This window comes from Oreochromis aureus, linkage group 22, assembly GCF_013358895.1.
Source record: "Oreochromis aureus strain Israel breed Guangdong linkage group 22, ZZ_aureus, whole genome shotgun sequence".
Classification (NCBI taxonomy): Eukaryota; Metazoa; Chordata; class Actinopteri; order Cichliformes; family Cichlidae; genus Oreochromis; species Oreochromis aureus.
In genome coordinates this window covers 41,812,805-41,840,153 of record NC_052962.1, presented here as the reverse complement: position 1 = coordinate 41,840,153, position 27,349 = coordinate 41,812,805, and the positions used below count along the sequence as shown (strand labels likewise).

The 27,349-nt window shown below is 41.5% G+C and overlaps 1 protein-coding gene across 1 annotated transcript; it reads left to right on the top strand.

Moving 5' to 3' along the window:
- Nucleotides 1–783: 783 nt before the first annotated feature.
- Nucleotides 784–27,066, top strand: LOC116315104 (saxitoxin and tetrodotoxin-binding protein 2-like). The gene is made up of 6 exons (XM_039605964.1): nucleotides 784–997; nucleotides 1,429–1,574; nucleotides 1,667–1,752; nucleotides 2,470–2,610; nucleotides 3,229–3,348; nucleotides 26,919–27,066. The coding sequence occupies exons 1-6, from the start codon at nucleotides 881–883 to the stop codon at nucleotides 26,957–26,959; spliced, it is 651 nt and encodes a 216-aa protein (XP_039461898.1). The 5' UTR covers nucleotides 784–880; the 3' UTR covers nucleotides 26,960–27,066.
- Nucleotides 27,067–27,349: the final 283 nt, after the last annotated feature.

Here is a 27,349-nt window from a genome sequence, read left to right as displayed (position 1 = left end):
CGTTTATTGCAGAACGTGGGCCTGATGTTCCAGAGAGATAAGCGAGCGTCCAGTGACGACAGGAAGACACCTGGGATATGGACGAGGCGATGTTCTTTTAATTGTGTCACAAGTTGTCAAATAGGACATTTGTGGTTTTGAAACTGATGCATGTGACTGACGTAGAGAGGGCGTCAGTAAAAATATACCTCGACGGGATAAAACTAATGCTGTATCGTTGTTGAGATGAGATTTTGATGCTGTCTGCGTACAGGGTCAGCTCATTCTCCCACGCATGTGTTTCATTAAAATCATCGTTTGACTCCACCTGGCAGGGTCAGTGTGTTATTCCGATTTCCTCCATCTCTCCTTGACCTAAAATGAACCTTAACAAGTGAAAAAACAACACGTCAAATGCTTAAACTGTCTTTTAACCGCCATTTATCAGAATATCTTTTAAGAAATGGAGGAATCTCTCCTAGCACCTTGAGGAGCTGTTGTTATGATTTGTATAAATAAAACTGAATTGAACTGGTCAGTTCAAACACTGACAAAGCAGGAGTGATGCAGCTAAGTGTGAAACATGCTGCTAAATAAAATAAATGAGCTTGTAAAAATATAAAGTAATAATAGTAATATTTACAGCAGTACTATCGTTAAAAAAAACAAAAACAAACCCAAAATCAATACATGTGTAAGTGCTGAACATAATATTTACAGCAGTGTGTGGTTTGCTGCATCCTACTGTTCAGGGTTCAGTTTATCTTCTATAAAAAAGCAAACAGACTCTTTGGACCGGCTGTGCTCAGTCTGCAGTCTTCATGAGACGCCTCTCTCCGAGTTTACCTCAGAGCTTCTTCCCTCCAGATCTCACAAACACTGCAGGCCCTCCTGATCCAGGATGCAGCTTTTGTTCGGAGTTTTTCTGCTGGCTCTGATTCTGCAGAGCTGCAGTGCTGAACCTGCCGCAAAGGAATGTGACCTCCCACCGAAGTTGCGACAGGAGGTACTGCACAAGGTGGGAACTCACAGAAACATCTGCCAAGTCACTACTTGTTGACTGATACCTCTTTACAGTGAAAAGAGGCTACAAACATATATTTGGTCATTTTTCGGTCTCTTTATTAACAGAAGAGGTCGTTATTTGTTCTATAAACCAAATTCTGCTCAATTAAGGCTAATTTAAAAATTGAGTTTTAAGTACTGTGAACATTTATTGCATTCTGGAAAAAAGCATACAGTCAAGGCAATTACGTTGTAAGAAGGTTAAATGTTTTTCCTTTCCTTAAAATATCTTGAAGGTATTCATTACATTAAAAAGTATTTGCAGTATTATTTTTATCTATGCAGTTTAAGGGCAGATGCTAACACACGGTTCTACTTTACATACATACTGTAATAAATCCAGAAAACAAATGCTTGTGGGTTTACCGTATTTCCTCCTCACAGGTGTTTGAGTCACGATGGGTTCTGGTGGAAGCATTCTCAGATTATCCAGCAGGTCTGAGGTTGGTGAAGCATGCCAACAGCTCCCTGATGGAGATGAAGGAGGCATTCAACAATGAAACGTTTCTGTTCATCGAGAGAAACATAGTGTAAGTTTGTCAAACTGATGACAAACAGCAGTTCAGTACCTGCTTACTTTCTGCAAAAGTTTTTTTTTTAAATTTCTTTATTTTCTTTACAGCTCTGGAAAATGTCTTGTGTTTCAAGTCAACATGTCAATTCCTGATCCTGAGACTTCCAACCACAGCATGGTTCTGGACAGCCCTGGTAAGTCCAAAACAGGCCCAGACTAGACCTTTTATTAAGACATTCAGATGTGAAAGCAGCCAGAGAAATGTCATTAAAAGATATTTTCAAAGTATAAAAACAACTTTCCTAATGTTGTTTGATTTTGGTTGGAAGTGAGAGGTTTGTTCTGATGATTCACAGCAATAAAAAGAAAAAACAAACACTAACACTGCTACCATGATGTCTGACCTACTGAGATAACGCCACAGAGCACTGCAATGTTCTCAGTATGGCCACAAGGTAGCTACCATACCAGTGGCCAAGAGAGTTAGACCAGTTTGCAGCATGTGGATACCAAAGAACCATGTGAAAAGGATTTTTTTTTTTTTTTTTTTTTTTAAACCCTTCACTTTTTATTTATCAAGTGTTAGCCAATTAAAGTTGTCAGTTAGGTTTTTAGAAATCAGAATGTTGACATATTGGTAAAACCTCAACCACAGGAATGTTTTCTTTTAAAATTCCCTTTTGTATATTAAAAAAATTGTACTTAAAAAAGGCAGAAATTGGAATTTCTGCTCTCCAAACTAAACTACAGAACTTTTTTTTTAATGGGACCCCTGTCTGTTTGTAGCATCAGTCATGGGGAACTACTTGAAGAGGAAAAAAAAAAATCTTCCAACCAGGTCTCAACTGTTAGTCATTATTGTGGTGAGATGTTAATGATTGTTTTTTTTTTTTTTAATGTGTTCGCATTAGGAGTTATGGAGTTTGACGGGTTGGTGTCTCCATACAATGATCAGGGCCGAGCAGATGTATACCAGGGCTGTGCAGACTGTCTGACTGTTGTCTACAGCGGCGTCTTTCAGGGAATTCCAGGAAGGCTGTTGCTCATCTACAGTAAGAATGAAAGACCCTAACTTTACAGAGTCATCAGTGAGAAACTGAACAGAAAACTCATGCAAACAGGAGGCAGAAGTGTCCACTGTGCACTCAGCATCACATCATACCAAGTGAAACAGATGGTGCCCTGAAAGAAATTCTCACTGAAAAAAGGAACATCTGAAACAATTTGACTTTTTTTTTTTAAATGAGCAAATCCTAAAAATAACAAAAGTTTCAGAAACTTTAAAGCTGAGAGTTCAACAGGATCATATCGACCAAGGTGACAATCTTCTGAAATGGAAAACAAAAAGCAGAACTCAACACACTGACTTTAGCAGGTGACCCACAGAGCATTCTCATGAAGCAACAGTGTTGTGAAAAACCTTGAATGTTTCTGAAAAAGCCATGAAAAGAAACCAGATCACAAAACTAACAGAACTCCAAATGCAAGAGCACCGTGAATAACAAACTTTCCCCTTTGCTCTTGTTGCTATCTTTCTGTCACAAGTCACTCCTGACACTCGACTCCGCCCAGCCCACCCTGACTGCACTCTTCTTCGCCTCTCCGTGGATGGTGGACCCCAAGTTTGTTTGTTTTTTCAGTGCTTTGAATTGTTGTTCTCTGCCTTTCAGGAAAAGAAGGGAAGCATACGGACACTGATGAGCTAAAGACAGATGAGAGCATCCACAGGAAGCTGGCAGAGTGCCTCAAGTTCAATGTTGAGACAACCTTCATATATGACGGCAAGGGAGGTGAGAGAGAAAATCTGGAAATTAGCTAGCATTTACACTTCCTGTTGAAAGGGTTAGTGGTGTTAGTGTGAATAATGCTATTTTCTGTGGTTCTTTGAAACTGCCTTGCATGGGGTTTGAGTTACATTTTCTTGTTTTGTGGGTGTGATCCAGTCAGCAGGCACACGCACATAAACACCACTCCCACAGTTTCCTGAACAGAAGACAAAACAAAATGATTAACTTCTTACTTTTCAGAGTTGTACAAGCCGGGGTTCACTGACTGATGCTACACAACAATCCAGCATCAAATAAGGCTCAGCCACGCCATTAAATAGGGCACAGATAATGGGCTCATCAGCAGCAGATGATTGCTGGCAGGTGTAGCTGGCGAGAACAAGGGTTCTCTCTCACACACACACACACACACAGAAACGGTCAAAGGAAAAAGAGAGAGACAGGGAGTAAACACAGAACAAAGCAGGAAAGGCGGCAACGACAGCAGGACCCTGTCAGAACAGGCAACATTTGGTTTGGGGGTTACCACCACGACAGCCACCAACCACCTTTCAGCCACAGCTCAGTGCAGCAGCTTTGGCAGTGGAGGTGCTGAACATGGTCCATTCGGACTCAATGTCGGCAGTCTCCCTTGGTATGCTGTTGAAGCTCTGCCGGAGGTGTGCGATGAAGATCTCGGAGACTGGGGCCTCTGCTAGACGTTCCCAGCACACCCTCACTATATGTTTAGGCGCACCATCTCTGTCCAACGTCCTCCCCCGCCACCTGATTCAACTCACCTCCAGGTGGTGATCTGTTGACAGCTCAGCCCCTCTCTTTACATTTCCAGAATATGACTGGACACTCGAGTCTGGTGATACGATTACAAAATCTATCATTGACCTGCGGCCCAGAGCGTCCTGGTGCCACGTGCACTTATGGGCACTCTTATGTTCGAACATGGTGTTCATTATGGCCAACTTGCACAGAAGACAACAGCCAGGACCCGTTTCCCTGCCGAATGCACAGAGAAGACACCAATTTGTCACGTGAAATAACATCTTCATCTTCTTTCTGCTGCAGCAATGACAGTACTGTTGATGAACTGCCTCTGTGTGAGTACATTGTAACATCATGATATCAACAACAATGGACCTGGTTTCACCCTACCCTGTACTGTCATTAATAGACGAGTTAGGAAAATATAACATTTGAAGACAATTGCAGAAAATAGTAATGAAACTAGGATGGGTGATTATTGCCCACACATAATATCATAATATTATGATGAGTGATCAAATATTATCAGTGTATTCTCACGATAGCGTTAAATTTCACGATATGACAAAATACAGAAAAATACACAGGTAGCTTTGAGTGCAATAACTTTATTGTGAAAAATGGGTCCTTTTCAGGACGGAGTATCGTGGGTCAAGCTTATTAACAAGCTGCATGAGGCCTTCCTTGGCATCAAATCTTTTGCCAAAACAAGTGGTGACAACTTGGACAATATTGTTCCAGTGGTTGCTTTTTTTTTTTTTTGTCATACAGAGTACAAGTAGCGAGGCACAGACTGGGGTGTTGATGCTTGAGATGGTGAAAGAAGTTAGCGCCGTTTTTGGTTCCCTCTTTTAATATTATAAGGGTCTTGCACTCCTGGCACATTATCGTGGTTAGTTCTGCACCTGCTCTTTGGGGAATTAAAGCAGTAACGCTTCCAGCCATTTTTGCCTTCACCTTCAAAACTTGCATAATTTCGTGCTTCGTGACCCATGTGAGCGTAATATGCTGCTTAATGGGGTTGCAACATTGGGTTGTGTTCAGTGGTTGAGAGGAGGCGGTAGAAACCTTAGCAGGATAGTAGGAAGAATACACGGTCACACTGGTATTGGGAATGCCACAGCGTATCCTTTAATGCACCTTCTCTTCATCAACCATACAAGGCCCGGTTGAACGGCTGCTGCTTATCAAACATGACAGACAGTGTTCATACAACCTGTAACGTTGCAAAAGTTTCTGGAGAGGTAAAACATATGAAGTCCGTCTCTCTCCATGTGCTAGCGTGCAAGCATGTTGTTTCCATAAATCACAGAGAGGGCAGTGGCGCATACTAATGACATCATAAACCCTTGACTTATGTTACATTAAAGAGACACCACACCATTGTGACTGTTACAGGGTGATGTGTTTACACTATGAAATTGGTATATCATGATATTATCGTCCCTGAATCGCTACCTTATTGTGGTGGAGGGGTTTGTGTGTCCAAGGGATCTTAGGGGCTATGTTGTCCCAGGGCTTCTGCCCCCTGGTAGGGTCTCCCATTGCAAATTGGTCCTGGATGAGGGACCAGACAAAGAGCGATTCAGAAGACCCTTATGAGAAAACATCGAGGGAACAGTTCACCCTGCCCGGGATAGGGTTACTGGGGCCCCACCCTTGAACCAGGCCCGGGGAGGGTGCCCGAGAGCGAGCGTCTGGTAGCCAGGCCTTAGTCCATGGGGCCCGGCCAGGCACAGCCCGAAAAGGAGACATAGGTCCATCCACCTGCAGACCCACCACCCGCAGGAGGCGCTGTAGGGTCGGGTGCATTGTTTGCCAGGCAGCAGCCAGGAGCAGAGGACCTAGCGGACTGATCCCTGGCTACCAAGACCTGGCAGACTGATCCCCAGCTACCAAGACTCCTTCCCCACCTCTCGTGGGGAAGGAGTTAGTACTCCTCCACCTCACGCACTGGCTCGATATAGTTGGGCTCACCTCAACGCATGGCTTGCGCTCTGGAACCAGTCTCCTGGAGAGGGGTTGGACTCTGTCTCAGTCTGGAGTTGCCCCTGGTGAAAGGTGGCGGGCTGGGGTGGGTATTCTGGTATCTCCTTGGCTTGCTGCCTGTACGTTGGGGTCAAGAGGGCTGCTTCCCTGCACCTTCGGGTTGGGGAATGGGTCCTGACTCCCTGAGTAGGGTACTGGGTCGATGATCGATTTTTTTTTTTTTTTTAATCGTATCACCAGACCTGCGGCCATATGTTCTGCACACTCGGGTAAAGAGAGGGGCTGAACTGTCAATAGATCACCACCTGGTGGTGAGTTGTATCAGGTGGTGGGGGAGGATGCTGGACAGACCCAGCGTGTCTAAACGTATAGTGAGGGTGTGCTGGGAACGCCTAGCAGAGGCCCCAGTCCACGAGATCTTCAACGCACACCTCCAGCAGAGCTTCAACAGCATACCAAGGGAGACTGCCGACATTGAGTCCAAATGGACCATGTTCAGCACCTCCATTGCCAAAGCTGCTGCACTGAGCTGCGGCTGAAAGGTGGTTGGTGGCTGTCGTGGTGGTAACCCCCAAACCAAATGGTGGGCACCAGAGGTGAAAGGAGCCACCAGGCTGAAGGAGTCCTTCAGGGGACAGGGCATGGTTAGCCTGTGGGATTTCAGAGGCAGGCAATAGATACAGACAGGCCAAGTGGAACGCGGCTCAGTCAGTGGCTGAAGCAAAAACTCCGTGTGGGAGGAGTTGGGAGAGGCCATGGAAAAAGACTTTCAGACTGCCTCGAAGAGATTCTGGCAAACCATCGGGCAACTCAGGAGGGGAAAGCGGTGCTCTACCTGCACTGTGTATAGTGCAGGTGGAGTGCTGCTGACTTCAACTGAGAAAATTGTCGGGCAGTGGAAGGAATACTTCGAGGACCTCCTTAATCCCGTGGAGGAAGCAGAGTCTGGGGACAAGGGAAATGACCTGCCAATTCCTGGGGGTTAGGTCACTGAGGCAGTTAAAAAAACTCCTTGGTGGCAGAGCCCCTGGATTGGATGAGGTCTGCCCTGAGTTCCTTAAGGCTCTGAATGTTGTAGGGCTGTCCTGGTTGGCACGCCTCTGCGATGTTGCATGGAGCTCAAGCGCGGTACCTCTGGACTGGCAGACCGGGATGGTGGTCCCCATTTTTAAGAAGGGGGAACGGAGGGTGTGTTCCAACTACAGGGGAATCACTCCTCAGCCTCCCTGGGAAAGTCTATGCCAGGGTGTTGGAAAGGACAGTCTGTTCATTAGTCGAACCTCAGATACAGGAGGAACAAAGCAGTTTTCGTCCTGGTCGTGGAACACAGGATCAGCTCTTTATCCTCTCAAGGATAAAGTGTGCATGGGAGTTTGCCCAACCAGTCTACATGTGTTTTGTGTACTTGGAGAAGGCATTCGACCGTGTCCCTCCAAGTGTCCTGTGGGAGGTGCTGCGGGAATATGGGGTGTCTGGCCCATTGCTATGGGCCATTAGATCCCATACAACCCTCACTACCCTCACCTATGGTCACAAGCTGTGGGTAGTGACAGAAAGAATGAGATTGCGAATACAAGCGGCGGAAATGAGCTTCCTCCGAAGGGTGGATAGAGTCAGAAGTTCAGCCATCCGGGAGGGGCTCAGAGTAGAGCCGCTGCTCCTTCACATCGAAAGGAGCCAGTTGAGGTGTTTCGGACATCTGACAAGAATGCCTCCTGGGTGAGGTGTTCCGGGCATGTCCCACTGGGTGGATCCCCCAGGTCAGAACCCGAACAACTTGGAGAGTTTATATCTCGACTTTATATCTCGAACGCCTGGGTGCTCCCACAGGCTGGAGGAGGTTGCTGGGGAGAGGAAGGTTTGGGCTTCTCTGCTTAGGCTGCTGCCCCCCATGACCCGGCCACGGGTAAGGGGAAGAAGATGGAAGGACGGATGATTTTTTTTTTTTTTTTTTTTTTTTCCAGGCAAAAAAAAAAATTACCGCTATTATCATGAATGATATGATATGGCATACACCTAATTAGTAATACTAATATAGTTATTTTTATGGGTGCTCCAAAAAGGGTCTCGCCTATGGTTGAAAATCAGCGGAACCATTTCATCTGATTCTTTTGTGCAGAACATTTTCAGTGTAATAGATTTTCTATGTACAGCTTGTTCCTGAAAGCAGTGAATGAAGCCCAGCTGTAAAGCTCTAGCAGCTCAGACCGAATATGCATGTCTTCGTGTGCTGATGCAGAAAATGTCTAAATGTTGTTCTGCTTGATTCTGAACTGCTGCTAAGTCTTTCATTAATCAACATTAAACATTCATCTCTGTGCTACATGAACTTCACTGTGATTTTACTTCATAGTTCACCATTTTATTATCAAAATCTGATGACATCTCGGAGTTGAGGAAATGGCACTGGCGTGGATCGTTTTGTTTTAAAGATCAGTCACATGACATGTGTAATGCACGTTTTTATCTGAGTGTGTTTAAGAACCTGAAGTTGAGGTTCTTAAACACACTCCTGAAGTTGAGAGTTGGTTTAGAGAGAGTTGACTGTCAGCAATGAGACTAACAATAAAGCCATGACCCAAAAACACAGAATCAGAGCACAAGCCCTCCTATGAACATCATAACAGCAAAAATCAATGACTCAATAGTGTTGCAATGAATCAATTTCATTAGACTGAGCTTCTTTATTGTTCTAACAAATACGAATCAAATAAAATAAAAATAAAAATGGAACCTCAACAAAAACTTCAGAAACACCATCCTGTCAGATGATGCGGTTTGGTCCCTCATCTGTGGAGACCAGGGCCGTGTAGAGATGTTTGAAGGGGCGGGTGCTCAAAGTTAAAAAGGGGCACATAGAACCAGGTTGAATAACAACAACACACATTCATCTAGAATCTAATATGGAATCTTATCATACTATATCACTGTCATCAGGTGGGGACAAAGCAAACGTAGGCCACGTTTTACCTGAGGGGTACAATGTTGCTCATGCTGATGATAGTGCTGGAGGGCAGGGCTCTACTGATCTCAGACTGTAGACATTAAAGAGTCCACAGGAGAGATGGGAGTTGATCAAGTGTTATGAGATAATAATACAATTCAAAGATTGGTGACAGTGATTGGAACTATAAGGCAACAAACTGTGAGAAAAAACTAGACTCTGCCTGTGACTCACTCTTGGCCTCTCTTCCATCATCTCATCTGTCACTCTCCACTTGCTGTCCATCTGAGAACAAGGCACAATTTGCTTTTGTATTAATCTTAATTATTTAATTATCCACACTCAAACACTCCTGCATCCAATCCATAATAAAGTAATAATAGAAAACGTTATAGAACCAAAACATTGTGTTTATTATTGTTGTTTTTATACTTGAATATCTCTGCAATGCAACAACTGGTACAGGTGTTATTGTTACCTGTGCTCTTTGTAATCCAGCTGCTGAGGGATCCACAGCCTCACACAGCTGTTGCTGTTCTGAGAGTCTATGGTGCATGTGGTGTGATATGCCCATGTAGAAAGGACGGCACTGCAACGCTGGACTTGCCCTTACTCTGGGCTCCCTTTTTATTCTGGCAACTGGTACAAAGAAAACAGCACACAGTCATCATCAACAGTGTGAAAAGCAACTGCAACATTCAGTTCACCAGCTTGGGAGTATTTTCCTTTTTTTTTTTTTGCAAACATAACACTTAACAAAAGACTAATATATATTTCTACAATACAACATCGTCAAAGTCTTTCTTTAAAAGTTCTAGCTGAAACCAAATGTGTTATCATATAGTGGCAGTATTGCGATCCTGCTTCTCTTTATTCTTCTATCTTGTGTTCCTGTTTCTCTTTATTGTGTGAATGTAGTAAGGCATTCACACAATAAAGAGATCCTACACCCGTTTTAAGCACAAAGTTCAGCTTCTTCACCTCTTTTCAGCAGAAAATGAAGCTTCTACATCTGTTTTAAACAGAAAGTTCGGGGGGGGCTCGTGTGCATCTATGGAGTAGACGTGTTTTCTGAGCTCTCCGTGCCATCTCACTCATAAAGTTGTACTTTAAGTTTATTCCTAGCTGGGTAGTTTTAAAATTTGTTTCGTGGACTGCCGGAGCCGATCTTTTGTCATCATGCCGAAGAAAGATGAGAGCCAGAGGGATATGTCCAAGGCGAGCCAGTCGGCGGCCGGTAATGATGCCATATTAGCGGTGTTAGGGTTCAATGTTGAGAGAAGAATCCATAAAAACCACAGATCCAGGCGTGTGCAATTTAGACGGCATTTTAATGAACACATGTGTGAGTTCAACAACCCAATCAGTGTTGAACTGTCTTTCTCATACTCAGACAACTGTTTTATGGGGTTAAGAATTGTACAGCCCCCTTTTCTGTTACTAGGCAGATTTACGTCACACCAAAACCACAATGACTTTTAACATAGAACATCATCTTCGTGTCGACGGCTGATGCTTCCTGTTAGCCCGCCTTCACTGTCGCTTATCTCCCTGGAACATCAAGTGCACTTCCTGTAGAAAATGTCACTCATACAGGCACAACTTCTGCATTTCTGCCCTACCAAAATAGACTAACTCTTTGGCTCTTTGGCTTTCACTCGCTCTGCTTTCGGTTTCGCTTCTGCAAAAGCACACCGTTTCCTGTCAGCCTGCAACTCAGTTTTCTCCCCCACTGAAGACTATGTGTAAGAATATAAAACATTCAGAAACCTTTAACTTATAGATTCAACTGATTATAACTGAACCTGTAATAAACCTGTTAATATTTGATTATGATAACCCCTGTAATACAAATTATAACCTAATGCCAGCACTTCAATAAATGCTTGGATGAAATGATAATTAATGCAATGATAAAGATGATGGTTATGAACAGTAACCCTAAAATAATTCCTATAATTCTACACTTCCCTCTCTTGACCTCTTGACCACAAGAGGTCACCATACATTATGTTGGGTCACTCCTTGGCCCATTCAGCTGCTCCCTGTCCATCCCAGACATCATGGACATTAGGATCACTGTTCTTAGCTCTGACCCTCTCTTGGCATCCTGTGACTTAACAAATCAGACAACCTCATGTCATCTAGGTGGTCTTAGTTATAAAATGCCCGCTCCCACTTGAGAACACTTCATGCTTAAGTGGTCTCTGCTCCTCTTCTGGGTCCCACTCTAGTGGAAATCTGGCCACCTGCAAAGGAAACAAAACACTTTCTCCCTACTATGCTCTAAGTTACTCTGTTCCTCGATTGTTCTCAAAACATGAACCTAATTTCGTATTTGGTTTTGACTTTTATTCCTATATAATCTTAAACATCACTCATCTCAATCTACAGCTTTCTAACAGTCTTACAGCACTGCTGTCATACGTTTCCTGTTTTTCCTTATCTGATCATCAACATCCTGTACACAAAACTGTCACTGCTGCAAGGGCCTACCTTTCATCTAAAGTCACCTCTCACAAGCAAAATCATCATAAAATCATTATAAGGGCTTATTCTACTAAAAGGATCAAAGAAAAAACAACCACTTTAATCACTAAGTGTAAGCACCTAGTTAATTGCTCCTAGATAAACTTCATCATAGCTAAAAACTGAACTCTAACTGTATTTTGAACTCTCATTTCCTGGGTGATAACCTGTTTGAATCTATCATTTTATTTCATTTTGCTGCTTTTAATGTAATGACTCCTTCTAACTTAAACTTTATCAGACTTAACCAACATATATAAGCTTTCTCCCTTTGCTTCTGTTTTAAACAACAACTTTTTTTACTTCAACAAGCATTTGTTATTCTGTAACTGCATTTTATATAAGAGGACTAAGTTAGAGCTGCATGTGTTCTCTCAATATTTTACATGTCACCCCATTTAGTTACCACCGAAACTCCTATTCAGTTCCTCTTTCTGTCATTTGTTACCGGGCCAACTCAAATTCAGTTAAAAGCTAAAGGAATTTCAGGCCCTAGGCCTCACCTATGTTTAAACCATATGTGTTTGTAAGCGTGAATGCTGTTTATCCTTCTGTTGCTCCAAGTCCCCTACAATATATCGACTGAGACATAACGCTCATCGAAGCTTATGACCTTCAACTGGACCGAACCATCAACTCTGTTAATGAGCACGATTGCAATGTGTAAGAAAAAATCATTTCTACATATATAATCTCCAATATTATTCATTTGAGTCAGCGAGACTTTTAACATCCTCATAAAAAGCTCTCCTCTACCCTAAAAATAAATCTATTTACTATCTGTTTCTAAAGCCTACATTATAACAACATTCTAGCATTATGTCACTATTACAACTTATCCTAAAAATCAAAAAGAAATCCCACATTTTCTACTCATAAAATCTTCACTATTTTCCCCAAAGCATATCCTTTATTCCCACAATTTCCCCTTTAAGTTTGGTGTACAACTTCTTATTAACACCAGCAATTTATCTTCTAAACCTAATTCAGTTCATTTTAATCCTTTCTTTTAACAAGTCCTCAGTTTTACTATATCTAGATTATCAAACAACCCCAATCATTATAAAATCCTAGTAAAACCCCTTTCAAATTAAACAAATTAAATCTTAAACCCCTCTCTTTTTTGACACATCTCATGTGGCAAAAAACTCAACATGCTCCACCCAAGCTTAACAAATTAAAAGGAAAAAAGGTTAGTCATTTCATTTCCCAGAACCGCTCAGCAATTCTCCTCTCCGGTGTTTTGCTTCAGCCCTGAAAACCTGTGTTTAAAGAACAAAATCAATTTAATCATCATGTCAAATCTCCTCCAACTCGTTGCTCCATTGAACTCTGGATCCTTGGAACTTCCTGGAAACAAAACCTGTACTTTACATTTCATACTCTCCCTCTATGATCCAGTCTGTGTCATGACAAAAACAAACTTAAACAAAACAGTTATTAATCATGTGTCACCTCAGTTCATGGTAACTTAAGTTACACCAAACAATGTTTCCCTTTTAGCATTTAGCATTCTATAATGTAATAACATGGTCTAACCCCAATCAACAAAGCAGAAATTCACCCAAAGGAACATCAGCATCCCCAGATTTAAGTCTTCCACTTCTCCTGTTTGTCAACCTTTTATTTATTTCCCCCCTTGGTCCAACCACTCACATTCACTCCCATGCATTCACACATGATATTTTTTGCTGATCTGCAGCCCTCCACAAGCGTCATCAGATGCTCCACATCAGCAAAATGAGCTCAATCATTCGTTTTATTTCGTTTTCCTGTTTAGGAAAATAGTTCTCTATACTTTTGACTGGATTGAATCGATACAATCCATTTTTAGACAGAGACTTGCCGCCAATCAGTCTCTGATTGTAATCAATTATAATTCTGTAAAGCCCACCTGATTTTCGTACTTGGTAATTTTGTCAGCGCCGTCCGTTCACTCTCTTCCAGGCCTGCTTAGAACAAAATGAAAAAGAGAGCTGATTATTAGCTCATCAAAGTACAAAACAAAATCACCTGACAGGTTTTTTCCTGAGTGCACTACTACAAAAATTTTTGGGGCCCCTCTCAGACATATCCATGTCTTAATTAAACACCCTCTCTGGAAATAAAACAACAGCCTCAAAAATCTGAAACAATCTTAAATTTCACCCGTTCAACACACGAAAACCTCGTCAAAAGATCAAAGACCGTTTGCACAATGTCACCCTTCCTCACTTTACCATGTGTTCATTCAGCACAAGATAAAACCAATTTCAACCACATATCATCCTTAAATTATAAATTTCCTGTCCAAATCTGCCCTCTGAACAGACCTGACCACCGTAATCAAATATCCTGATACTTTACCATTATATATTTCTCCCAATACTCTTCAACAGCCCCCGATCTCTCTTGAACTGAACAGAAAGCCTCCGACACACACACACAGGAAGTGTCTTTGTCACTCACTCACTCCAGCTAATTTGCATAAACCCACAGCTCAACAGCCAACTTAACAAGAGGAATACATGTTTAAACCTTATCACATTATTGAATTATTTTCATTTTCTTTCTATACTAATCACTTACTTTGATAAATCAGTGCAAGAGCACTCCTAAGTAATCACTTCTCTTTTGTTTTGTTTTTTCCATAACTCACTCCCTTGTCATACAGCTTCGTTTGAGTTATTCCACAACAACTCTATTTTATCCAAGTGTATTTTAAGTGTATTTTCTTCAACATTCACACCATTTTAACCCTCATGAAATTACCAGGCTGATTTAATTACATATGTTTGTGTTCTTAGCCAAGTTTTAATCACTATCTATACATTACTCTTCATGAGCTTATCTCTGTATGGTTAGTGCATTTTCTGTTTGTATGTGTGGTTTTTATAAATGTTTCTTTATGATCTTTGTGATCTTGTAAATGTTTCTTTTGCAGTGTTTCAAACTCCTTTTGACAGGGTGTATTTTCTCTCTCTGGTTCATCACTGATCCTTGTTAATGACATTTCCCTCCGCCTGTGCCCAGTGGCCTTACCTGTTAAATCCGTCTCCTCCAGTGACTCCAAGGTCACTCCGGGACTTAGGTTCGAGCAATCGTGACTGCGCCTTGCCTTAGGTTGTCCCAGGGTTTCGAGGTGGGATCTTACCCGTCATGGGCTGTCCAGCCTTCCATGCCCGCCTACTACAGGGGCCAACTGGGCAAGGGTGTTATCAGGCCTAGGGGACACACTGGTTCTGGAAATTGAAGGAGTGTAAACTGCTTTCTTTATTAAACTTTCCAACAATAATTTCACATGTAACAGTTTGTGTACGTGCATTTTCAATTCATTAATGTAATTGTTAGTTCCTGTATTTATTTCTCTCGGTCTGTCTCTTTTCTAAAACCTGTAATTAATATAATTTTATTACTTTATTACTTTTTCTTAAAACATGCATCCGCTTCATCTTCTTAGAATTTAACTCTGTCTATTTCTCTGGGTGCTCCCCTGACATCATCAGTCACACACACCTTCTCTCACACACACACTTTTAAATATTCTAACCTCTTTCAGACGCCATGACTCGTCTCACACACACTGCCTTCTCTCTCTCAAACTTCCATTTTCCACTCACTCAGACAAATCATGCAGAGTCACTCAAATCAAATACTGACAGCATTCACACGGTTAAAATCACACAAAATACGCTTTCATATGAGTATTTTGGACATGCCTTCCATGATCAGAAAGAGCAAGTCAAAAGAAAAAGAAAAAGAAAACTGAAACCTCTCATCATCTCGCAGCTTCTCCCCACACACACATAACTGAAAATAAAACACACCAACATTTATGGCTCACGAAATATACATCTATCAAAATTCAGTCATTTCCTATGCATCCACACTAATATATTCACACTGTATTTACACTCTCATAATAAGCAAAACCAACCTCTTATATACAGGCATTTAGCAAAAAGCTCAGTCCTCTCGAAAACTGAAACCACCCTCTCTGCGCGTCACTGCTGCTCATTTGCATTTACACACACAATCAGTGCACATCCGGCTGTGCATGACTGACACAGAGACTGATCTTACTCATAGATCTCATATTTTATATTACAGACGTCTTATTAATTACAACTGCACAGATTTTTTAGGCCTTGTCGCTCCTACAAATTTCGAAAATTTACCATAACCGACTCGAACGGGCAAACCTCAGGTTTTTTGCAATCAATTCACCAGACCAGACTCGAACTGCTCTGTCCAGATTTCTAGCCCTAACTTAATTTACCGGTAGCCAAAAAAGCGCAAGAATAGAGGACTTGAACCTCTAGCAATTTTGGAAGTTCCCCAGTTTTCCCCGGCTTGTCGTGCCGTACTATCCCATTAGTCGCCGCTAGGTCAAGGATAAACGTCTTTATCCAGGAGGGAGCGTTACCTCCGAGAAAATGCGCTTCTTAACAGACGCCGCTGTCGTTCTAGAAAAATTTACAATAATTTGAAACAACAATCCAAGCCCAAAACAGGATTAAGATTGAGGCAGGTCTACCTTTGTGGACATAGGGGACTTGAACCCACGAGATGACCATCACAAGATAGACCCAATGTCCAGCGGGACTTGAACCCACAGAAATGACCAATTTCCCTACTTTCTACATTTCTTTGGGACTTGAACCCATTACTTTTACTTATCACTTATCCTTACTTCATCCAGCATGCTCATGAAATTCCCATCAAACTCAAAACAGACCTTCACCAGTAATTACAGTGACCAGGCTTTTAATTTGACATGCCCAATGTGACACCTTTTGGAAATATATTTCAACAGGCAGTGTCTTACCTTTAATGCCCCGGGGAATGCCTACTCACTTTCACCACTGATTACCGTCTGCCCGTCCAATTACCACGGACCCCGGATCTCACCAAAACCCCAACATTCCCTCTCTCTCACCGGAACGAGCCCCCAAATGTTAGGGTTCACCTCTTTTCAGCAGAAAATGAAGCTTCTACATCTGTTTTAAACAGAAAGTTCGGGGGGGGCTCGTGTGCATCTATGGAGTAGACGTGTTTTCTGAGCTCTCCGTGCCATCTCACTCATAAAGTTGTACTTTAAGTTTATTCCTAGCTGGGTAGTTTTAAAATTTGTTTCGTGGACTGCCGGAGCCGATCTTTTGTCATCATGCCGAAGAAAGATGAGAGCCAGAGGGATATGTCCAAGGCGAGCCAGTCGGCGGCCGGTAATGATGCCATATTAGCGGCTATCGCTAACCATGGAGCTGAGCTTTCCAAAATAACCACGCTCGTGGACGGGTTAAAGAAGTCGGTCGAGGGCCGTCTCGATGTAACTGATGCAACGCTAACTTCTCTCCAGAAGAAATATCGTGAATATAATATAATTCACAAGTGACTTACTGTGACAAAGTGGAGGAGCAGTTGTAAAGCTCTCCATTTGTCCCATATGTGTTTACTTTATTTTGCACATTGTACACATTATTCTGTTTCTATGTATTTGCTTCCATTTGCTATTTGTCAAGTAACATTGCTTCACTCACTATCCCGGGTTTGTTTGTGTAAGCGTTCTGTTGCCGGCAAATCAAACATTCTGCAAATTAGGACAAATACTAAGTTATGTTTCTTTATATTTTATTATGTTACCGATTAAGTCATTTGTTTATACTTACTTTGTTTGTCTTTTCAGTTTTCATGAGGGTCAGGTGTGGGGAAACGCCCGCCTGGCATTTCCTCATTTTAAAATCCTGATGATGTCACACATGACATCAGCAGGTCAAACCAAGTGGAGGGGTTTCTTTTTCCATAGAGATGCTTCCTTTTGTTTGTGTTAAGGTTTAAAGGAATTTGTTGAATGTTTTTCCTTTTGTTAATATTGCCATTTAGTTGTGTAAATGTGCATATTAGACGATGTAGAGGTTTTGTGTTTTAAATCATTTGTGTAGAGTTTTACATCCCTCAGTTGAGTGAGTGGTACTGGCTGGGCAATTGGAGGGAAATTGATGGCCCTATTTAAAGCCAGTCTCTACCAGATGCAAGAGAGAGGAGAGGTGAGCTGTGTCACCAGAGCCATGTTATGTTGAGTTTTGTTAATTGAATTGATTTGGGGGGAAAGTTTTGTTAAGTTCTATTATATTAAGTTCACTGTAAATAAATTGCTCACCTTGAAATCTGAAATGCCTGCCTAGTCTGCTTCCCTACCACCTTCCTTGACGTTCGTGTCCGACTACCTCACACTTACTAATTTGTTGTAATGTTCTCTACCCAGCTATGTTGAATGTTTTGATCCAACATCTTTGTCCTCAGTTGATTAATGCGCAGAGATTAATACTGTGATTTGCATACTGTAGAGTACATGTCTTTTCCGCACTGAAACGGTGTATAGTGCCTATTTTGCCTATTGGGTTCCGCTTCTACAGTATTTGTGTTACGTTGTGATTTTGGGAATATGCGCATGTTTCTGTATGCTCCGTCTCATTTCTGCATATTTGCAGTTTTGTTGCACCGGTTAAAAAGTTTTATATCCATCTAGATATTTGGGTTGGATCTTTCGTACTTTGTGTACAATTTTGGTTTTTATGTTTGTTAAATAGATTATATGTGGGGCGCACGGGGCTCCACGGTTTTTTGGAGTATTAGCGTTCAGTCAGGCTGGCCCTGGTTCCCGGCTGCCTCCCTGTTGGATATTGGGGGTGTTCCGCTTTCTTCTTTTTGCGGTTTGGGGGGTGGGGGGGAGTGTCTACATGTTTTTAATTATGTGTGGTTTTCTTTCTTTTTTTTTTATGTAAGTGCCAGCTCTTCATTTGTCAGATGTCAAAGCCCTCATTTTGTCCTTCCACACTGTGGTAAGTCATCCACTCACTTAATCTGGGGATGAGCCACATCACTTTAACGACCTGGAATTGTCGGGGTATGGGCAAAGCTCTTAAACGTGGTAAAGTATTTTTGCATTTAAAATCTTTGTCTTCTGATATAATTTTTTTTACAGGAGACCCATATCCATCCTTCAGAGCAGAGGCGATTAAGATCGGTATGGGTGTCACAGGTGTACCAGTTCACCTTTTCTTCCAGGGCGAGAGGGGTTGCCATTCTTGTTCGCAGAACTGTTCCTTTTATATTCAAAAATCAGACATGTGATCCAGGTGGGAGGTTTATACTTGTTACAGGTACGGTCAACTTGATCCCTGTAGTCCTCTTGAACATCTATGCCCCTAATTTTGATAACCCTGACTTCTTTAGTAAAATATTCAATCTTGTTTCACAATACAATGACCATAATATCATTATCGGTGGTGATTTTAATTGTTGTTTCGATCCATTGTTGGATAGGTCTTCTGCGTTCCTGGCCCCAACTTTGAGAACTGTTTCTGTACTCAATACTCTTACTAAATCTTTGGACTTGGTTGACATTTGGAGGCACCAACATCCGTTAGAAAAGCAATACTTTCTTCTCCCCTGTCCATGGCAGTTTCAGTAGAATTGACTATTTTCTTATTGATTCCAGGCTTATTTCGAAAGTGGTTAGTTCCACTTATAGTATTTTAGTTTCGGACCACGCACCTCTCTCAACGGTAATTGACTTTAATCTCTACACCTCCCGATACAAGTGGAAATTCAACCCCTCTTTATATCTAAATGACCCTTTTATGGATTACCTATCTACTAAAATTGCAGAATTTTTACAATTCAATGATAACGGTGCAGTTTCAGACTCAGTTCTGTGGGAGTCCTTTAAAGTCGTTATTAGAGGTCATACTATTGCTTATCAAGCTTCTCAGAAAAGGGACAAACTCAGGCTGCGTGCTAATATTGAAGCAGAACTGGCTGTGTTGGAGAAGTATCGCAATACCGGGGCTGCTGACACACTTAATACCATTCTAAAATTGAGATATGACTACAACCACATGTTGGGGGAGCAGGTCATGAATTGTATTCGTAGATTAAAACAGAAGCATTTTGAGCTTGGTGAAAAGGCTGACAAGGTGCTTTCCAGACAGCTGAAAGGCATTCAAGCTGATAGGGCGATACACAGAATTCTCTCTTCAACTGGCCAATTGCTGTCTGATCACAAACAGATAAATGACAGATTTCGTAGTTTTTATAGTCAGTTATTTACATCTAGTACCACGGCCACAGTTACTGAAATCACTAATTTTCTTAATGCTTTAGACATCCCGACTCTTTCTGAGGCTGCACGGGGCTCACTCGATGCAGACTTTACGCTGGAGGAAATTAGAAATGCAATCTGCTCCTTTCCTAACGGTAAAGCTTGTGGTCCGGACGGTTTTGGGATTGAGCTTTATAAGACACATATTGACGTTATTGCTCCCCTGCTACTTCGGATGGTAAATTGCGCAGTGTTAAATGGCTCATTCCCTCATTCTTTCTACGATGCCCATATATGTCTCCTCCTGAAAAAAGACTGAGACGAAACTAATGTTTCATCCTATCGTCCCCTAAGTCTTCTCAACTCAGACCAAAAAATAATTGCTAAAGTCCTAACCAACCGGTTAAATAAGCATATAGGCTCTTTAATTCATCCTGATCAATCGGGTTTTATCCCCAATAGATTTTCTTTCTCAAATACTAGATGTCTCTTAAAAGCAATGTACTCAATGACACTGCCCAATTCTGCGGTGATTTCACTTGATGCCCAGCAGGCTTTTGATCAGGTGGAATGGACTTATTTGTTTGCCACTCTTGACAAATTTGGTTTTGGGTCGAAATTTTTGAATATGGTTAAGTTGCTTTACGCTTGCCCTCGTTCCTCGGTCCTTACCAACCATGAGAGGTCGCTCCCGTTCCTCTTACACCGTGGGACCAGGCAGGGTTGTTGCCTCTCTCCAACGCTTTTTGCTTTAGCTCTTGAGCCGTTGGCCATTGCCATCAGAGCCGATTCCCATATCTCTGGTATAAATTGTGGTACGTCAGAGTACACCATCGGTCTGTATGCAGATGATATCATATTTGCTCTTTCAGATTTAAAGATCTCCCTTCCTCCTCTTCTTAAACTGATTGACAGCTTTGGCCACCTATCAGGGTTCACCATTAATTGGAAGAAGTCTGTTCTTATGCCACTGTCATCTGGTCTGGGCCCTGATTTCCTGTCTAGTTTGCCCTTTAAGGTCTCCCAGGATTATTTTTCATACCTGGGTATTAACATCCCTAGGAACTCAAAACTCCTCTTCAGGCTTAATTATTCGGTTCTAACTGATGAGCTCAAGTGTGTGATAGATAAATGGAAACTTCTCCCACTTTCAATGATTGGCCGTATCAATATAATCAAAATGGTTGTGCTCCCTAAATTCACGTACCTATTCCAGAACGTTCCTATTTTTCTCAGGTCCTCCTTTTTCAAAGCATTGGATGCCATTATCATGCCTTTTGTTTGGGCCTACAAGCCCCCCCGCATCTCGAAGTCTCACTTGCAAAAGCCCACGGACGAGGGTGGTCTGGGCCTTCCAGTTTTCAAACATTATTACTGGGCCTGTAATGCCAGAGCCTGGGTCTTTTGGAATCTGCCTGTAGTCGGTGATGCTTTGGGATGCGGGTCCAGCCCCAAATGGCTTGAAATGGAGCTTAGCACCGCTATCGAGCACAGTGGAGCATCCTTACCAGCTATTTTATTTGCAAAATCGGTTATTAATAGTACATGTGATGACTTTATTCTTTGCAACTCCTTAAAAATATTGAATTAAATTAAGAGAATCTTGAACCTCCCGGAATTGTCAACCTTTTCCCCGATCTGCCACAATCCTAGCTTTAAGCCTAGTACAATGGATGCTGCTTTCAAACAATGGCCTGTTAAAGGGTTAACTGCTATAAAGGATCTTTATATTGACAATCATTTTGCCTCTTTTGCTCAAATTCAGACAAAGTACAATCTCCCTACAAGTCATTTTTTTCAGTACTTACAAATTAGGAATTATGTCAAGCAAGCATTCTCAAATTTAGATACTATCCCCATACAGCATGTGTTTTACAATATAATGAACGAACCTCCCACCTCAAAACACTTAATCTCTTGGCTTGTTAACCTTTTTTCTTCGGCAGCCCCCTCTTGCCATATTAAAGTGTATGAATGTGAGCGTGAATGAATAATGGCATTGTAAAGCGCTTTGGGTGCCTTGAAAAGCGCTATATAAATCCAATCCATGATGATGATGATGATGATGATGATTATTATTATTATTATTATTATTATTATTATTATTATTATTATTAAAGAGGCTTGGACAAGGGACACTGGTTTGGTTATCTCTGACGATTTATGGGCTGAAGTGTTAAGCCGGATAAAACAGTGCTCTGTTAACGCCCGGCTTCAGTTAATTCAATTTAAGGTAGTCCATAGATTGCACTATTCCAAAACCAAATTGAACAAGATTTTTCCTAACGTTTCCCCCAAATGTGATAAATGTAAACTTGTGGACGGTACTCTTGGCCATCTTTTATGGTCCTGTTCTAAGCTTACTGCCTTTTGGACTAGTATTTTTAGTTTCTATAGCATTGTTTACGATAGGCAACTGTATCCTGACTGTCTTATGGTGATCCTGGGCTGCTCCAGCAACTCCTTAGCACTTCCTTTTGCTGTGCAACAGGCCCTTATGTTTGGTATGGTGATTGCCAAACGTCTGATTCTGGGGGAGTGGAAATCTGCCTCCCCTCCCTGCTTCAAGAGGTGGCTCGAGGAGATGGTCTCCTGTTTATGCCTGGAAGAAATTCGGTTTTCTATGTCTGATTCCATGGAGAAGTTCAGGAAGATATGGGGGCCCTTTATAGACCACATTAAGAAGGACAGTCCACGCCCTGGGTCCTGACCATGTTGTTTTAACTGTTATCATTCTGAGCTGTTGCCCATAACTGTTATGAATCGGCTCCTCCTAACAATCTCTGGATTCGAACTTCAAAATGGACTGGACTCACTGAGTTGTTTGACATGTATACCATTTGCTTTTTTCTTCTCTGCTGTTCCTAATACGTGCTGGCCGTGTTTGGTTTTTTTTTGTTTTTGTTGGTTTTTATTTGTTTGTTTGTTTATCTTTATTGTCTGTGTTCCTCTGTCCCGCGGTTGTGTGTGTGTGTGTGTGTGTGTGTGTGTGTGTGTGTGTGTGTGTGTGTGTGTAAAAGAAAAAAAAAAAAAAAATAAATAAATAAAAAAAATAAAAAAATAAAAAAAATAAATTAAAAAAATAAATAAAAAGAAGAAGAAAAAAAAAATTAAATTTGAAACTTGTATAAATAAATACGGTGGCACGGTGGTTAGCACTGTTGCCGCACAGCAAGAAGGTCCTGAGTTCAATTCCACCATCAGGCCGGGGTCTTTCTGTGTGGAGTTTGCATGTTCTCCCTGTGTTTGCGTGGGTTCCCTCCGGGTACTCCGGCTTTCTCCCACCGTCCAAAGACATGCAGTTTGAGGGGATAGGTTAATTGGATAATCCAAATTGTCACTAGGTGTGAATGTGAGCGTGAATGGTTGTCTGTCCCTGTGTGTTGGCCCTGCGACAGACTGGCGACCTGTCCAGGGTGTACCCCGCCTCTCGCCCTATGACAGCTGGGATAGGCTCCAGCGCCCCCCGCGACCCTGGAAAGGATAAGCGGAAGCGAATGGATGGATGGATAAATAAATACGTTTTAAAAAAAAACAAAAAACAGAAAGTTCAACTTCAATTCTTTTATGTACAAAGTTCAGCGTTTTCACCTCTTTTCAGCAGAAAATGGAGCTTCTACACCTGTTTTAAGCTGAAGGTTCTGCTTCTTCACCTCTTTTCTGCAAAAAGTTCAGCTTTTCACCTCTTTTCAGCACAAATTTGAGCTTCTTCATGTCTTTGCAGCAGTGTGTTCAGCTCCTTCAGCTTTTTTTAGCAGAAACTTCAGCAGATAGTTCTGTTTCTTCAGCTGTTTTCAGCAGATTCCACTATACGGCATTCACACTGCATTTTCACAAGAAATGCAACTTTTTCTAGTTCTAGTTGCTCCGTTTCTTTGGTGGTTAACTACCCCCTCGTTTTTCATCCAATTTTCACCATTAAAACTTTAAACTGTTCTGCTCCTTCTGCTAATTCCTGCTATATCTTTTGGTTCTGATAACTTTTGTATTTTTTTGAATTATTAAGCTTTTTATGCCTTTTTTTTTTTTTTTTTTTTTTTGGCCCATTTCGATGAATAAGCCCACATTACAAGTGTGCTCACGGATGTAGCTTGCCGGGATGAACTATGTTTTAGCTCAGTGAGATGAGCAGCTGTTTTGAGACTGGGAGGTCTGGGTTCGAATCTCGGCCATGGCAACTTTTTCACCTCTTTTCAGCACAAATTTCAGCTTCTTCACCCCTTTTCAGCGGATAGTTCTGCTTTTTCAGCTGTTTTCAGCAGATTCCACTACATGGCATTCACACTGGATTTTCGCAGGAAATGCAACTTTTTCTAGTTTATTTATTTTTCTCCTTATGGTAACTGAGAGATGAGAGCCATTATATCTCCCTTTTCCCTAACCAACAACAACAATAACATATAAAAACAGCTTTTCTCTTATAAAACAAATATAATTCTTCATCATTTTTTTATACAACAGCATCAACTAAAACTTGTACTTAACAGAGCCTACCTGGTACAAAGAAAACAGCACACAGTTGTCATCAACAGTGTGAATAGCAACTGCAACAGTTCTGTTAGCAAGGATTAGAACAATTACAATCTTATAGAGAAACATTGGAACTAAGTGAAAGTCAAAAAGCACCCAACTAACTAATGAGTATTAGCTTAGCATGTTAACTAAAAATTCTACTCGGGAATAAAGTTAGTACCGATGCATTAAAATGCTTGTAACTTTTAGGGTACATGCTAGTACTGCTCACAATCAAAACACATGTTGACATTACCACTATGAGAATATTTTCACTAATACACATACAAAATTGATAACAGTATCGCTCACAAGCACCTACCGCCAGCTTGGGAGTAGTTTCCTTTGCTGAGGCATGCGCTGTGCAGCAATTTGGAACCTTAACCGTTGCAGTTTGGTATTTGTCCACCAGGTGGCTCCAGCTATTCACAAAGCACATCAATTTTGAGGAACTTCTAACTCTATTACACTTATGTCACGTTTCCTCCTCATGTCCTTATAGTGCCTGTCTGGACAATTATATTCCATGAGCAGTGTTGGGAAGGTTACTTTTAAAATGTATTCCATTACAGAATACTGAATACATGCCCCAAAATGTATTCTGTAACGTATTCCGTTACGTTACTCAATGAGAGTAACAAATTCTGAATACTTTGGATTACTTAATATATTATCGTGCTGTTTACAACTACGTGAATGTACCATTGCTGTGATTTATTACTGATACTGAAGGTCCGCGGCTCCGAACCGTAGTAAAGGGACCTCTGGCTAATACGGTGGGTTCTGTGTCGGGCTGGTAGCCGAAAACTAGCTTTACTTTGTTGTCTGGGTCAACTTTGCTTGCCAGAGACAGAGAGAGGCGTTGAAAGACTGCTCCAACGGAATTTATTTACACGAACACAGTGTACAGTTGAGTCTTAATAGCTTACTTACAAATGGGCTCGTCAGGCACTCTTCTTGGCTGCAGTGGTTATTATTATATTTACATGCTTCCAGCTCCCGTTTTTGCTCCGTGACAGCTTGGACTTTTCCTTTCTCTCCCTCCCTCGCTCACAGACACATAACGTGTATGGTAGTCCATTCTCGCTGCAGCACGGACTACACTACCCATCAGGCTACATTCTTTAGAGCTATGCCTGTAGCATTCTGCCTTTTAGCTTAGCACAACAACAACAACAACAACAAAGCACTCTCTCACCCAGGAAACACGCAGAGAGAGAGCGCGTCACCCTGTAACCATGGCAACCGTAACGGTGCCGCCTGGAACAACATTATGTAGCTGTCAAACAAACCCAAACAGTCCTGACCCGCGACAATATGAAACAGGGAAGTACCGCCGTGTAATCCATTTATTTCAACAAAGTAACTGTATTCTGAATACCACCTTTTTAAACGGTAACTGTAACGGAATACAGTTACTTATATTTTGTATTCTAAATACGTAACGGCGGTACATGTATACCGTTACTCCCCAACACTGTCCATGAGTAATAATTTTAAAGAAAATCTATACACATGAAACACACACACACACACACACACACATATATACAGTGACATTTTAAATTATCTCCAGAATACTGTATATACTAGGGCCACAAGTTTGCATCATGGTGCTGATCCAGAATCCTTCCCTTATTATTTATTCCCAGTGCTATAATAATAATAAAGTAACGAGAATAAAACATAAAGTAATAAATATAAAATAATGTATTTATGATGATTCAGTTTGTTTGACTATCCTGTGTGTGCAGGCAGAAACATTATTAAATGTTTAAACTGTAGAGATACAATAATGTTGCTGCTGTAAAATTTGCATTTTGTCCTATCTGAAATATAAATCTAATATAATCTGTTTCTTAATGTATTTTTAAAACATAGTGGTTTTTTCCTAATACCATAATTATAATAATCCATAATTATGTGAACATGCATATTAGTTTTCAGTGAAATATAAGCCCTCCACAAAGGCAGGAAAAGCCCTGTAACTTACTAAACTAAACTAAACTAAACATGTTCCCTAAAACAGTGGACAGATCTACAGACCCCTGACAGCCTTATCCAGTTAGCTAGCAGCTATGACCAGCACTACTTGTGCAGTTAATAAAAGAACAGGTAATGTTTGTCACGCTGTTGCACACACAGCACGCTCATTTGTTTCAATTCGTCAGTTGCCACAAGACAGCTTACTAACGTGTGCATAATAAGCTAATACTGCTGTGTCCTATAGACTACAGTGTGCGCAATACAGCTACTTAGTGGTTTTTGATGCATCAGTCTGCATCTCCCAGTTATTTTGTGCGTTTCGCCTACAGCTTCACACCACTCAGGCGGAAAAAATGCGCGTGTTCTTTGGGAGCTCGTTTCCGGTTCGTAACCAGTGCGCTCTGCTGTCAAGGGCGATCATCGGGTAATGGTAGTCATGTGACTGATGACTGAGATTCATAGTTAAATATTGCTGTTGAGGGGCACAGGCAGGACTCCACATGCACACACATGAAAAAAAAAAAAAAATCAAAAAAATTATAAAAATTTGCCTCAAAAAAGGGCACTTGGGGCACCCATCAGGGAAGGGGCAGGTGCTCAAGCCCCACGTCTGCACATGCCTGGTGGGGACAGCTGTTGGTCCAGGCCTGCGTGGAAGAAGGTGGAGTAAAGCCAGTGGTGTCGTTAGGCCTATTTTAGGGGTGCTGAAGCCTCCCTAAAGCTGTGTGGCAGGTCAAATTGCTGACTCAAGTCTCATCTCTGTTTCTGCAGATTTTTGTCTCGAAAAGAAGGAAGAAGAGAGAGACGCCTGAAGACGACGAGACAAGTTTTAGTTCAGAATCTTGAATTTAATCTGATGAGTTTATTTCACTCTGACGAGTAAAGACTGAATCGTAACCACAGACTTTCAGTTGTGTTTGATTTCAGAGGTTATACTGTTGAAGGTGTGTGTGTGTGTGGGGGGGGGGGTAATCCAAACTCGGATTTTCTGTCTTAAAATATTTAAGCCTGATCTTTTTTTAGAGCAGAGTGAGGATTCAGATTTATCAGGTTAAAATTACAACAAAGGAAGGAAGGGGGAAAAAAGGGAGAAAAGGAGATAGGAAATTAATGAAACAGATGAATAAAAGGTGTGAAAAGAAAGCAGAGACCATGTAAGAAGAGAAGGACAGAGAAATCATGGACATGAAGAAAGAAAAAGA